General features: G+C 41.8%; 1 protein-coding gene across 2 annotated transcripts in view; it reads right to left on the bottom strand.

The window, feature by feature from the left end:
- Positions 1 to 16,222, bottom strand: part of ST8SIA3 (ST8 alpha-N-acetyl-neuraminide alpha-2,8-sialyltransferase 3) — a 186,649-nt gene that overhangs the window by 157,089 nt on the left and 13,338 nt on the right. The window contains exon 4 of one of the 2 annotated variants that reach the window (XR_011852997.1): positions 4,288 to 11,621. Coding sequence is in view for 1 of the 2 variants with exons in the window: in XM_072133794.1 (XP_071989895.1) it covers positions 11,339 to 11,621 (283 nt within the window). In the remaining variant the exon portion in view is untranslated. Of the gene's footprint in view, positions 1 to 3,154; positions 11,622 to 16,222 lie in introns of those variants that run through there. The other variant, XM_072133794.1, reaches the window with a different exon arrangement.

The following is a 16,222-nucleotide window of genomic DNA, read 5'->3' as shown; positions in this document are numbered from 1 at the left end:
GCCATCTTCCAATCAAAAGTTATGGGGTTTTAATAAAACCCCAGACCAAGAGACTACCTCTCTAATGGGAGGGGGGTAGAAAAACCCTTACAGTGATATCACAGCCAGGGGTGAGGGGTCAAAAATCCCCTGGGTTTAAATTATCGAAAAGACCACACAACCAGCGTTCAGTTTGAGGACTCTATACATTAGAAGACTGGATCGCTCTCCATGCCTTGTCCTTGGGCCAAGGAACTTCTACCTATTTCCATAGCAAGAGTTTTTTGTTTCCGTTTTCCCTAACTGTTTGTAAGTATCGTAAGTATATTGTTTTTAACTTTTTTATTTTTATCTAACAATTTTATTTTTTATAATAATAATCTTTATTTATATAGCGCCATCAAATTCCGTAGCGCTTTACAAATTTTTTTTGAGTGTACTGTATTTTTTATGTATATTAAAGTGTTAACTTTAGTAAGCCTCTGCTTGTAGCCTTACCAAAGGGATTACGTTACCAGAGGTCATTTTTAAAGTAGTGAATGTGGTGAGTGCATGTTCTGTGTAAATCATCAGTGTGCATTGTCTGTGTGGTTGAGGTGCCTAAGGCCTTTTTTACGTAACTCGTGGGAGGTGGCAGTTTGGACAAGGTGCCGAGAATGCATGGAGTAAATTTAGTTTTAGGATGCCATTTTGTGGAAGTGGGCGGAGCTTAAGGGCTAGATTCTGGAACTCCATAAAGTAGGTGCACCCCGTGTTTGGACTCTGGTGTGTGGGGTTCGAGACAGATACCATCATAGCTGTTGGCTGAAAGCTATTCATCCAGATGTGTCCTATTGTATCGGCTCGGCGACTTAGGATGTTTCCCCATACATGATATAGTTGACCATAGAATGTGTACACTTCATCAATGTTCCTCTAGTGCAGTGGTGGCGAACCTATGGCACGGGTGCCAGAGGCGGCACTCAGAGCTCTTTCTGTGGGCACCAGACAAGACTCAGAGAATCTTCCTGAAGTTCCAAGCAACTTAAAAGATGTTGCTTTCAGACATATTTTGATACTTACTTCGCCACTGGGGACTATAGGAAGAGGGAGAATGAATAGACAGGGTCGAATTATTTTTGGAGGACCTTCTGCCGGCCCCACGATTCTCTGTGTACAGAGGGACACTAGAAAGCAGCTAAAATGCTGCAAATTTTCCATCTTTCTACTGTGTTGCTGTCCTCAGGAGGCCAATATGATTGAGGTTGTTGAAGAACAGGGAGCAATAAGTTACTGCTTTAATTTTTGGTTGGCACCTCGCTATAAATAATGGGGGTTTTGGGTTGCTTTTTGGGCACTCGGCTGCTAAAAGGTTTGCCATCACTGCTCTAGTGTATGGACACCTCTATTATCCCATTATGATGCTGGTCAAAGTTCCCAGGAGCTGAAAATTCTCATCTTCTTTAACTAGGAGCAACAAAAAAAAGAAGCATGAAATCTAAGAGAAGATCTCAAGAGCATACAAAGTACCAGGCTTAGGAGCATTAACAAAAAAGGGCAATGCAAAACCTAAAAGGTCATAAACAGAAATTCAAAATCGATGAACAACTTAAAAGCCAGCCTGCCGAGAGATCTGGAGTCGTGTGAATGTGATAGACTGATTTAATAATGACTTGTACTCAAGACAGAGCCGGCCGCCGAGGCTTTCTCCACTGAAGTCTCCAAGAACTATGCACTAAATGAGACAAGATTGTGGATAGAGACGATGTGAGAGAAGGTCTAATACAGACCATGGAACTTTTTGTCGGGTTTCCCGAATATTTCCGATTTGCGCTGTTTTTCCCTGAATTGCTCCTGTTTTTTGGCGCATGCGACCAGATTGTGGCGCATTGGCGCCGGCATATTTGCAACGGAAATCGGGGGGGCGTGGCCGTCGGAAAACCTGACGGATTCGGAAAAACCGCCGTATTTTTTTTAAAAAATTGTTGCTTGACACGCGCTTACATGCACCCAGGATAAGAGACGGAAATTGGTTGTATAAAGTCACAAAGGTGGCGAGTTTGGAGACACTTAAGTCAAGCTCTCCCCCCCTTGTAATTGATGCTCCTTCATCCAGGGGATTAAACAGACATTTTTTGCCGGACAGGGTGGATTTTAAGTGGTGGCAATATGGGTTAAAGAATAGTTTTTGGCCAAATGTGCAGTATAAAGGGAAAATGATTGCACGATCAGACTACACAAAAGTACTCTGTAGTCTGTTACCATAGAGACCAACCGGTCTGTATAGGAGTTGTTGAAATAGTGACAACACATATTAAAAAGCAGGACACACACATATTAGCCATTTTAAAATATTTTATAATTGGGAAGAATAAGTGTTTGGTTGCTCACCTCAGGATAACCTTAAAGGGAACCTTTTTTAAACCTTGTTTAAAACTGTCTTTTTCCAAAAAAAGATAAGTTAGATAAAAGTTTACCTTTCTGTATGCAGAGCTGTAACCCTAGTCCCACGGGTGTGGCCAGTGAGTGGTGGGGCAGACATTTATGAGGTCATGAGGGGTGAAGCGACAAGGGGGAGGAGATATGAGGGACATAGGAAGGTTTTTAAAATTTGAAATCATGATGGAGCGGGTTTCTCTACAGTGTGTGGGCGGGGGGCAGTGGACCGCTCCTTACTGACCACTCCCATGGGACTACGGCCACAACTCTGCATACAGAAAAACTTTAAAAACTCTTTGGCAATGTGTAGACTATTCTCCGTAAATTTGCGGTCGCATATACATTTCCCCAGATGGCCGACTGAATGCACCCTAAGATTCAGTGTTTCCAAATCGACCATTCTAATGATAAAGAGATGACCCTGCTAATTTTGTCCCAATCTATACTGCAAAGCTAACAAATAAACCTCAGAAAACTGCAGGAAAGGTCTGCCTATTGTGTTTGCTCTAGTGGCCAGTCTGAAAACCGCAAAGTACCAAGATAATTCTTACCTTATGGATAGTAAAAAAACTCCTATAGAATAGTACAAACAAAATAAAATGAAATAAAAGAATAAAAAGCCTGATTAAAAAAATAATATATTTTTATGGTGGCATATTTCGTCTTAAAACCTGGACCGCCAAATACAGAGCAGCTTTAGGAGCCGGTGACTTCTTGGTTTCGGCCCATTCCGTACCCCGAGAATAACCACATGACATGTGCACAATGACATCTTTATTATTAAAATCAATGCATTCATGACTGTGTTTTGGCACAGAACTTCAAGTGTCGGCACATTACATCCATTGATTACTAAAAAAACAAAAAGAGTGAAATCATTGCTGTTTTTTTATTCACAAAATACCAATACAGGTCAATATGTAGAAGACTTCTACAATGTAAGAAATCTAGATTCCAGACCGGACAAGAAAATATTTACATCATACAGAATATGGCCTTCGTATATGATTGTATTGTACAAGTCGCGTAGAAAACACCGTACCGGATCTATACAGATGAATGGGCGATGCTGGCGGACATTCACAGAGAAGCCAATGGACGCTAGTATTGTGCTGTGCAATGAAAGCACACCTCCCCCTAAAATAGACACGTAACTAAATTGAGGTCCATGATAATCTATCATCTCATTTTTGAAGAATATGTAAAATGTTGCCAAAATCATTCTTCTACCGTTTTGTGTACGCAGCTAACATGCAGAACCATGCCTTCCCATGGGTACTACCTCGGTAGACTAATACTATAGTCACACTCCAATCCAACTCTAAAACTGGTACAAATTTATTGTATGTAATTTTAACCTACCGGTCAACCATCAGATTATATGGGGGCTTCTGACTCTTCCCTCATTTCAAGATAAAGGAGGTCAAGAATACATTTTTGGCCAAACCGAGTGGATATTTGTTGGTGGTGGTTGGAAGAAATAGCTGTTAAATAAATTAGCAGTAATAAAGGAACAATGGCTGCACAATCAGACGACACAAAAGTATAATGTAGTCTGTTACCATGGAGATAAACTGATCTAAATAGGAGCTGTTAAAATAGTACGGTGGAGGAATTTCGATAAAACTGTCGATAAAAGAATTAGAAAGCAAGACATAGGGGCACATTTACTAAGGGTCCGTTGGATGCATTTTTCCGTTTTGGCCCGGGTTTTTGGCGCACGCGATCGGATTGTGGCGCATCGGTGCTGGCTTTCATGCGACACAAATCGGGGGGCGTGGCCGTCGGACAACCCAACTGATTCGGACAAACCACGGAATAAAAAAATAAAATTGTGTTGCAAGATCAGCACCCACATACACCGGAAAGAAGAAGGTGAACTCGGCGGACCTGGGAAGCGACACATGCAGGATGTCGGGTGCACGATCTTAGTGATTCGCGGCGGCTCCGAATCCTCGTTGGATATTCCGGATCGGCGACGTAAATGTGCCCCATAGTGTTACATTTATCCATTTTGAGATATATTTGCTTCTGAGAATGTTGGATGAGGACCATCATAGTCATAAGCACTCAGGTAGCTGTAACGGCAGCCATATTGGTTTTTCCCACTTTTCCCAAAGCTTGATATAAAAATAAATAACAGATTTTCGAATAATTTAAGAAAACTGGACTTCTCAAGGGCTTATGTGGTGTGAACTCTTTTTTTAGGGGGAAATGTACTTTATCTTGATATTTCGCTGTGTGCTTAAAGTGAACCCTGTAAGAAGGTGGTTGGTAAGAAAACAAAAAGTAGTAGAATTCCCTATAAGTGTACAGACGCAGAAATATAACATGAAACAATAACGTTGGACATTGACACCGTAGCATAACCGCCCCAATGCGAATTTGCTCTGATTCATTGGCATAAAGAGGCAAAAATTAAAATAAAAAACATTTTACCCAAAATTCTAAGGCTACATTCACACTAACATATGGAGGACGTATATACGGCCGATATATACGTCCCCCATAGGCAGCAATGGGCGCACGGCACCCTACGGGAGCGGTACGGTGCCGCACACGTGCGGCACCGTACCGTTCCGTACCCGGGAAAAAGATAGGACCTGTCCTATCTTTTCCCGTAATACGGCGCCGTGCGCCATAGGTTGCTATGGAGAGGGGCGGGGGTGAGCTGCGCTCACCTCCTCCTCCTCTCCCCGTGCACTGCCGTTGTCCGCTACGGTACGGTACAGGCAGGCAACGGCAGTGTGAATATAGCCTAAGATTGTATTTTGTTCTGTTTACCCATTGGATAAGGCGGACATCGCTTCCCTCCAGTCACACAAGTCAACAACATTTCCGTACAACATCACAATTGCGCTATAGATAAAAAGAATAATACAAAGAAGTAGAAATGATCGAGTTTTGAAGGATGTGCCGGATGAATATAAAAAAATAACCCAGATGTGTCCTAGCTGGAGGGTCTCTACACGAAGAAGGAGTGGGCGTTATGGTAGATATGGCCTCACACTCGGCCATATTTCCTGGTCTGGTGCAGGGACCTCACTATAATAATCATTTACAATGCTGAGAGTCACTGCTTCCTCATGGGACTAATGTCACGACTGATCACATGACTACATTTTGTGACAGTAGGTAGCTAGCGAATGATAGGTCTACAGATGACCATTAATGACTATGATGTTGGGAAATATGGCCACCACATGGTCAGTCTTGTACTGGCCTAACACATGTGAGATTTATCAGGGCTTGTACATTAGTTTTCGAAAGTGAAAACCCTGAAATATTCGCAATTACCGGTGAACTGCAGGGCCTAGCATAGGATTCACGCCGGTGCAGCTGTCAGATGGGTGTGGACTTCCTCATACATATGATAAATGTCCCACAGTGACTTTTGTTAGAGGGTTTTCCTATCAGTGAATAAAGACTCTATTTAAAGGGGTTGTCCACGATCATAAAAAAACCATGACTTTTTTTCCCAAAAACACGGCCACATTTGTTCACAGCATGTGTGTTAAATCATGGGATTTATTGGCATTGAAAATTTGAGGTAATTTTCACTGTATATTAGGGAATTTATAAGCAATAACATTTTGGTAGCTATAGTTTATTGACTTGTAGAAATATTGGCATTTTCTGTTTTGAAATGGCGGCCATTTTGTGCATCAACAGGAAGTGCGGCCATATTGGTTGTCATTTTCTCTTGAGGGAAGATTGTTAATTCGTTTTTGATTGATCATGCTGACAAAATGACTGGGCTAGTTTGGCTTACTGAAAAGCTTGGATGACAAAGAAAATGGCTGCACTTCCTGTTGTCACACAAAATGGCTACCACCAGAAAGCAGAATAAAATAATAAGGGTTCTCCATCTTGCCCTCTAAGTTTAAGATGAGAATACCCATCTGTAAATTGACTAGAGATGGAAAATAGACTCCTTGTTACCTATAACAACCAATCACGTGGCAGCTTTCATTTGTAAATAGCATCACAGCAAATGAAAGCTGTCTTCTGATTGATTGTTCCTGGTGTATACCATAAAATGTATTTATAACATGGGAGGGGCTGAAACTTGGCACGTATCACATAATTCATGGCAAAATTCACAGTTTTTATAAGTTTTGAATTCCCTGTGGTGTAGACAGTCAATGCGTTGGGGGTCAGTTGTGTATAATGACCAGAGACATCAGTGTAGGGCCCCGAGGTAGCAGCCATGCTGGAGTTCTGGTGTCTGATGGGTCCAAAGCCCCTCGGGTTATATAAGGTCACCAGAATTATATATGGCACATGGATTGTAAGCACCTCAATACAGATTTTACGCACATGAGACTGTTTTATAGTCAGCAAGATGCATGAGGGCGGATTTACAATACTGAAAGTCTTCATTCATATATAAATATATATATATATATATATATATATATATATATAGAGAGAGAGAGAGAGAGAGAGAGAGAGAGAGAGAGAGAGATATGGGGGCAATTAATCAGAAGTATCTGAGAGCAGAACTGTTCCAGTTGCTCATGGCAACCAATCAGAGCCCAGCTTTCACTTTACCACAGCTGTTTATTAAATGAAAGCTGAGCTCTGATTGGTTTCCATGGGCAACTAGAACAGATCTGCTCTCAGACACTTGTAAACACTGATACATCTCTCTATTTTTGCAGTTATTTTACATTCATGCCAGCCCGAGACTCACTTAAAGCTCCTGGGCCGCAATGTGTACATTTCTCATCATATGTGGCACCTTTAGGGGCCTATTACAGCTCTGGTGTATCCGCAACCTCTGAGCCCCTATATAGTAAAATGGCTCCAGACTACCATGTACTATTTTATACTTTCATGGTAGAGGCACCACACTTCTTGGTTGCATCCCTGGATTTATGCTCTTGCCATTGGCTAAGAAGTTCCATGCTGAACTATTTTTCATAAATTCTTGATTATGGTTGTAGCAGCATCCCAATGATGTACCCCAAATTTAAGACAAACCTTATCACAGATGGGAACCCCATAAAGGCATAAGCCCCAATAAGAACTGGATCATCTCCAAAATTGCTGGATGTCCTGTTTTTGGGAACTCATGCATAGAATGTATAAATGGCACCATAAGTAAACCATAGTCATTAAAAACACCAAAAAAATTCCACTTCCACTGCATTTGTCATCTTAGTAAAGCTGCACTGATGAATGCTAACCCGGTCGAAGAGGTGGACGCTGGAGAGGAGGAGGGGTGAACGCTGCTCACCCATCCCTTCTCCTTCAGAAATAGAGTGGCCAGCCGTGCAGACGGGGAAAGATAAAGCATGCACGCACACGTGTGGCACCGCACCGCCGCTGGGTCACCATAATCATCTATAGGGACGTATATCCGGTTGCAATCGCCCCACAACGGCTGTGTGAATGGGGCCTAAGACGACTATTTAAGACTAGACTCCCTCCCCTTATTTATCAGACATCATGTCAAATGCCGGAAGGGAAGAGGTGATGGCCCCCACTGTCTGATCGCGAAAGACGCTGTTACTGCAACCATGGGACTATACAAAACACTAAGTAAAAGTCACAGATTTGGGGTAGAATTGTGCAAATTCAACAATATTATTACACCTCCATCAGACCTTACATGTGATGATGACATTTCAGACATATGTAGTCAGGTAACAGTGATGATGGCGTTGTTTCAGCTGATGGTGGTGTATCATGACGATGGCAGTGTCAGTGATGATGGTGGTGTATTGTCAATCTGTAAGTGATGATGGTGTATTGTGATGATGTCGGTGGATGATGCCATTGTATTGTGATGATGTCAGTGTATCATGTGGATAGCGGTGTATGGCACGATGATGGCAGTATATTAGAGATGATGCCAGTGTGTTGTGTGGATAGTGGTGTATGGGGCGATAATGGCAGTATGTCAGTGATGATGCCTGTGTATCACATGGATAGCGGTGTATGGGGCGATAATGGTAGTATATTAGTGATGATGCCATTGTATTGTGATGATGGCAATATGTCCGTGATGATGCCTTGGCATCATGATGATGGCTACGTGTCAGCTGCGATGACGGTGTATCAGTTATAATGGTGGTATACCAGTGTTGTTGGGGGTGTATCAAGATGAAGGAAGTGTATTGGTAATGATGGTGCATTAATGGCAATCATGGCAGTGTGTCACAGTATCAGTGATGATGGTGTTGTATCATAATAATGGCGGTGTATCAGGAAGGATGCAGTGTTGTATCGGAGATAATGCCGGTGTATCACAAGGATAGCGGTGTACCAGTCATCGTGGTATATCATGATGATATTGGGGTATCAGTAATGATGCTGGTGTATCAGCAGTATATTAAAGATGATGGTGGTGTATCACAGTATCAGTGATGATGGTGTTGTATCATAATAATGGCGGTGTATCACAAGGATAGCGGTGTACCAGTCATCGTGGTATATCATGATGATGTTGGGGTATCAGTAATGATGCTGGTGTATCAGCAGTATATTAAAGATGATGGTGGTGTATCACAGTATCAGTGATGATGATGTTGTATCATAATTAATGTATCAGGAATGATGCGGTGTTGTATCGGAGATGATGATGTTGGTTTATCAGTAATGATGCTGGTGTATCAGCAGTATATTGAAGATGATGCCGGTGTATCCCAATGATGGCAGAGACTGCTATGGAGACTCCTGATTAACAAAAAACATGACAATAAATAACTAGCAGCAGATGCAGGGATGAAAACAGTGTTTTTCCTATAAAATACTTTCAGTGTCATCTTCCAATTAGCGAAAATGAAAAGGTTACTCTGTTGCTAAGATTGAACAAATATTAAAGTGCAGCTCCGCCTTTAATTATCGTTGACTGTTTAATCTGACATGCAAATTATTCAATTTTCCGGTTACTTTTCTACTTGGAAACCATCAGCAAGCTGCCGGTCACTGATCTTTTTATGTGTTCCCAGTGAGTTCTGTAAGGTAATAATTCTGCTTTGCTATAAATGAATAAGTCTGTCTCTACGTTTGTATATAGCAATGGAAGAAAAACAGATTTATGTTTCACAATTGCAGCTTTTTCAAGTGTAATGGGTTGTCCTCACACTGCTGTGCTCTTAATTCTCTGCACTTAACTGCTCTACAGTCCATCTGCTTGCAATCAATGATTACTTCGGCAAATTTTTTGGGTACAGAAGTCACTCAAAGCAGAAAGAGGAGATTTGGAGCAGTTTAACGCAAAGCACTAACAGCACAGCAGTGTGAGGAACGCCTCCAGTGCACTTGGAGGAGGAGCCTAAACATAGGGATTGATTACACATGTATTATATATCATGTGTCTACTATGTATATTGGTTATCTAATTACTATAATGACACCATCGTCATGGTAATATGTGTGAAATACAATTTACCTACATGATGATGGTTTTCATTTTAATTCCTGACACACAGGAATTTACAATTAGAGTTCTTGATATTCCAAATGACTAACCAGGGACACATTTTAAGACCAACCAATCTCCCAGTAAAAGCTAATGGTTCCCATGTAGTGAAAAGAAAAAAAAATACAAAAAAAATAAATAATTACAAAAAATATATTAGTCTGATTTTTTAAATATTTAGCCAATTTTGATCAAAGGCGGAGCTTAACTTTCAACATTACAAAGTATGGATATTACAGGCGTGTCAAACTTAAGGGGCAATGATGCATAATGTGACCCATGCATAGGAGATCCGTATTTTATAATGTCGGCAAATCCCAAAGTTAAGATTTAATGATTATTTTAGTACGTGCGATCTCCATGCATGTCTCACACTTATGCTGACATCTGCTGTGAAGAAACGCCATTTTTGTAGCGGATAACTGCTCCCCTGATGCTGCCCCCCATTTTGCTGCAGGTGATGCTGCCTGAGGCAAGAGGCTCGACTCGCCTCATGGCTGGAACCCCCCTGTAGCAAACCAACAGAGAGACCTGTGCAGCTACTGCTGATGTGTTTAGCTCACAGAGCATTGTTTAGACAGGGAGCAGCATCCACCATCTCTTAAGCGGGAAGGAGTGTAAGACATTCCAAATCTTACGTTTGTTACTCTTTGGAGAGTATTTTCATGTGTTGTTACAGTAGAAGTTTTTGCTGCGTTATTTGCTGAGAACACCATGAATCATGCAAATTACAGCAAAAAGCAACAAAAACGTCCACGTTAAAAAAACTCACATAGATACAAATTTTACATGGAGGAAATTGTCACTTTAGTTGAAGAACCAGCTCATAATGTAGGAGGGTCAGAGGGAACATTAGGAAAACTGGATTGCTCCTCTTATACAGGCAGTCCCCGGGTTACGTCCTAGATAGGGTCTGGAGGTTTGTTCTTAAGTTGAATTTGTATGTAAGTCGAAACTGTATATTTTATAATTGTAGACACAGATAAAAAAAAATTGGCCCCAGTGACAATTGGAGTTTAAACATTTTCTGCAGTAATGGGACCAAGGATTATCAATAAAGCTTCATTACAGACACCTTACAGCTGATCATTGCAATATAGGACTATAGTAAAGCATCCAGAAAGCTTCACCAAAGGTCAGAGGGGTCTGTCTGTAACTATGGGTTGTCTGTAAGTCGAGTGTCCTTAAGTAGGGGACCGCCTATACTTAGATTTTGGTGTAAAGAGAGGGGAAACTTGTCCGGCTATTCAACAGGTACATGGAACATCAAAACATAATATATTTTAAGTCAGGCCTCACAGGTAGGGGGCACATTTTTAAATTTGGAAAATTGAGATAGGCTAGACTAAAGACGGACCCCTGTTACCCCCATAAGTTTGACACGTCTGGCTTCCAGGAATCTACATTCTAGGTCATCATGAAGTACATTTTTGTTAGTTTTCGGTGTCTATTCAATTACATTTTGGGCACTTTGATAACAATTGGCACTTCATGTTTCCTGTTTTGTTCTTAGGCACAATGTGACAATGTGAGCTTGGTCAGTCCTTCTCTGTGCATTTTGTACAGTAGTTTGAACTCTGCAGGGAGCTGGTGCGACTCCTGCCATTTTGTAGTAAATTTGGTTCCTTTTTTGTCATAGTAATGATATGGAAGATCCTTCCCTGTATTCGGATCCCAGCCGAACGGCCAGAACCCGTACAAATGTATCTCATCACAGATGGAAGAGGCCAATGTGTACATGAGAATGCCGGTGCTCAACCTCTTGGGAGACAGGTGCTTGTTCTTCCAATATCTGTAAAAAACAAAATAAAAACATAAAATACAAAATAAATGAAGTTCCACACTGTAAGACTATGAGCTGGACTTGAAGGACCTGCATCATCTTTTTTCAATATTATCTTCTATAATACTATGACTGCTGCGGGAGCAGGAGGGAGGGGGAAACAATGTAATAGTTTTTGAAGGGCGTGCATAGGCATGCGACACATTCCTGTCGGCCTTTGCATGTTAAATCTGGCGCTCGGTCCAACAGAGCATAGGAACACCTCCTAATTTGTGTTGGATGAAGGCAAGTGCACAAAAGGGTCCATGTGACACCAATGTGGCGCGGACACTTCTTAAATACCTGTGCAAGCAGTTTCCACTAGAAAGAACATGCATAGTCCAACAGAAAACTGGTGCACATTCATTAGTTAATGTGCCCCAATTTTTCTTCTCTGGGATTTGGACTGAGATCTAGAGGTACTTTTTTTCACTGACATCAGGAGAGAAAAAAGAACTGGACCGAACATCCACACATCAAACAACAATCTATTGCCGCTTGGCTACATTTACATAAAAGAACTCAAGCAGAGTCGACTCCAGGTTTCAATAGGCCACTGGGCGACACACCCATGGATTTCTTATGTACAGTCTAATGTGGGCCCCTCAGCAGCTCTGGGACTCTACACTTGCCCAGCTATGCCCAGTGATGGCGCCGGCCCTGAACTCATGGTTCTAAGTTACATTTTGATTTAATTGCATAAGCCTTTAACCATTTCACGGTGACCTTGTTCTAGTGGGTCCCTTCGCTATTAGGAGCAGCATCACAACGGCGTCCACCGCCACTGCAACACAGCAACAGCAGGGACCAAGACCTTATTGCCCCCCAGCACCCATACTGGCAGGCATAGCCCCCATGGCTCCGGGCCCTGGGTCCCCAACAGAACTACACCACTTTTCTCTCTCCCAATGATGGTTTTGTTTTATTCGATCCCTTCTCTGCAAGATCTGTTCACACATGGTGAGAATTTAAGTCCTGTTCACATGGTGCGGTATTGCATGGCGTCTGCTGCTTATGTGGTGCAGTGCTAGTGGGGACCCGGGGCCCATAGCCATGGGGGCTGTGCCTGCCAGTATGTGTACTGGGGGGCAACTGGGTTTTGGTCCCTGCTGGTGCTGTGTTGCAGTGGCGGTGGATGCCATGTGATGCTGCACCCTATACACTAGGGACCCACTACAACGAGGTCACAAAGATAGGTAACAAAGATCCTCGAGTTTGTTTTGTAAATGTAGCCGAACCAGAGGCGTAACGAGGAGAGGAAGGGCCCAATAGCAGGATTCTGAATGGGCCCCCTTCCAACTTAAAAAAAATACAAATCTGTATACTTACTCACCCATGGGAGTTACAATCGAACATGTATACACTCATGCGAACGTATAGAGCAAATATACAGACATACTTACAGTACTATATACAAATGCACGGCGTATATACACACAGTATATACAAACACACCAACATACATCTGAAACACTTATAGGATATACACATCACAGATACAGCACTCCTCCATTCTTTCATGTGTCAGGTCGGATGATGGGGCCCCCTGACACTGCGGGCCCCAAAGCAACTGCTATGGCTGCTACCGCTGTAGTCACGCCCCTGAGCTGAACGGCAATAGATCATTGTATAATGTGTGGATGTGCGGTCCAGAGCTTTTCTCTCTCCCAATGTTGACTCTTTTTCTTTGGGTTATAATAGTGTTTACAGAGGTGCTTACAGGTAAACAATTTATTTTTACTTTGGATTGTCTCTACAAGATCTATACATTTTTTGCCATCCAAAAAATTGGTGTCACCGAGAACAGTGAGTGGTAAAAAATTTACAATATACTGCATAATTTGTTTTTTAACTACTATCATTGGCAATTAGACGATAATACTGTATATGAATGCTATACCGCTATTCCCCCTTATGCCATATATTTTCGGAAACAGCTTTTTATTCATGACATAAATGCTACAAGTTTACATGTGGTAGTGAATGAGCCCTGCAGTCTTCGTATGACGGTACTAGCTTCCATAGTGAAAAAGCTGGTGACAGGTTCCCTTTAAATGAAACCTCCATAAGGTCACCATATTATAATAGCGCCTTTGTTTTTCAACTTTATACAATCATCTCCCATCATGACTTTTCGTACAACCCACAGTCGTCGTACCGTATTCCAATAATTGTCATACACGTGATTCTAGGATCTAAAATACTTGTCCATCACAGGTTCATAACAATGTCTAATTGTATCGATATTGTATCCAATTATTAAGAATGATTTAAGATGAATCAAAATCAAAGTCAAATATTAAATCCCCCCCCTTCTTTCTTTCTACCGGGTGTATCACAAGACCCCCTCGCGCGGAGCCATCAGCCGGGTGATATAACATTTCATAACCCGTGTCAGCCATGGTTTACCAATCTCCTTTAGGGGTTCTTCCAACTGTGGCAACAAAGACTCAATAAAGGTCGAGCAATGAAATTAGGCCGGGCTGTGAGAGAGGACTATAAAATCCTAATGGATGGATGCACGTAATAAAAACTGGCAAATCAGATTTGGCCGGGTTACAGATCTTGATGAAATGCCAAATCATATTTAAAGGCTGGAGTTGGAATCTGACAATGGGAAAACTGCAATAATTTGAGATTATTAATGTGTCACATAGAGGTTTGTCAGTCGGAGGGGGATGCGGAGGCATCAGGTGTCATCCTTCTGCGCTGTGATCACCGAAACCTGCCGAAACCAAGATGCAGAGGTGACGTTTCTATGGGAATTTGTCCTAAAAGGGGCTCTGTCACCACCTTTTACCCAAAATAAACAGCCCCCTCAGGTAGGGTATGAAATGTCCTTTCTAGAATTTTCTCTGAACTTTTTTATGTTAAAACACCCCTATTTACCTATGAAAAATTGACCTTCAAAGTCATATGCAAATGAGCCGGGAACAGTTACTTTTTGCCGAGAGTCAAGTTTAGAGGCTGAGGGGGAGCATGATTTCATACACGCCTATTATGGGCTCTGTATTAACTAGAAACATAGTTGTGGTATCATATTAAAGATAATAATCTCATCTTTCAAATCACACCAGCATTGAGGTTCTTTGAGCTACAGAATGGTAGAAATAACATAGGAGAAAAAATTAAAATATCTCTTCTTCACACAGTTCCTGGCATAGACAAAGTGCAGTCATTTTATCCAATGTGAAAGTCAATGACATCGATCTTTGCTTAAATTTGCTTAGATTAATCGAGGGAGGCCGATGGAGTCCCACTTATCTTTCAGGAAATGTCAATAAATTAGACTAGATTTTTTTTTTTCGCTAATACTTAAAAAGTACAATATTCACAATCACTGGTCCAAACTATAACATATACCCTCATCCCCATATATAAGTTCCAGTATTTAGTCTGCTACTCGCTCACATGTTGCTTGATATTTCCACACCAAGCCAATCAATCAGGGTCGGCTCCAGATTTCAGTAGGCCCCTTGGCAGCAGAGCCTCCTTGGGCCCCTTTGCATTGGACTCACATGGTGGCATTAAAAATTCAGAAACTAAAACAGTCTCCTGTTCCCTAAAATATTCCCTAGTAAATCAAACCAAACAACCCCCTCATGGTTATTTTACATGAAGCCCTCCTCACCACCTATGGATTCATTAGATACAACCCCTCCTCACCCCCATGGATTCCTTAAGCACAGCCTTATGTGGGCCCCCTAGCAGCTCTGGGCCTCGGCAGTTGCCCAGGTATGCCCAGTGTAGTGGCCGGCCCTGAAGCCAATCATCATCATTTTTATGGTATTTTTAGTGCTTCACCTATGATCTTACTACATAATATTCCAAGGTCAAGACAATCATCCTCTAGAGGGGTAAAAATGCACACAGTTAAATATATTTAAGTGATTATATTTTAATGGCAACAAACCCCTTTCTGCCTGATAAGATCGTTCATATCTTACAATATTTGGAGACCAAGTTATAGAGACCAAGAAATAATGGCCCCGGTAGTTGCACTCTCACATATTTATAGCAGTGATTATGAGGACTGGCCATTAATGGGATCACTAATTCCCACAGTTAAAGGGGTTCTCCAGTCATAGCAATTTAGGCCCTATCCACTGACCTTGTTCCCCGTTGCACCCAAGATGAGCACAGCAGCTAGTTGCGCATTGGACGGCTTCTCCGTTCATCTCTATGGTGCTGTTGGAAAAATACAAGCGCCGCACTCATCTATCTCCACCAGCTCCATAGTGAGACGTTCTTGGGATCTATGAGGGTTCCATCAATGAGAACCCCACCTAGCAGCAATATTTTAAGGTCAAATCAATCATCCTCTTAATCAGTAGGTCCAAAGAGTAGAATTTTCACCACCAACATCTTCATGGCAACTGCCACCATTAGTAGTGACTTTAAGGACTACCTATCTATAACTTGTTTACATATTGTATTATATTTTAAGACCAAGCCAATTATCTCTGCCTTTTCTAAGCATTTGCATTTCTATATAATTGTGTGTTATAGCTTACTCTTGCATCCTGACAAAATCCTGGTGTAGTCGCAGGGGCTGGGCTTTGGTTTGGATG

Source organism: Engystomops pustulosus, chromosome 1, assembly GCF_040894005.1.
Source record: "Engystomops pustulosus chromosome 1, aEngPut4.maternal, whole genome shotgun sequence".
NCBI lineage: Eukaryota > Metazoa > Chordata > Amphibia > Anura > Leptodactylidae > Engystomops > Engystomops pustulosus.
Note: the sequence above shows the minus strand (reverse complement) of the source record. Positions and strands in the feature narration are given on the sequence as shown.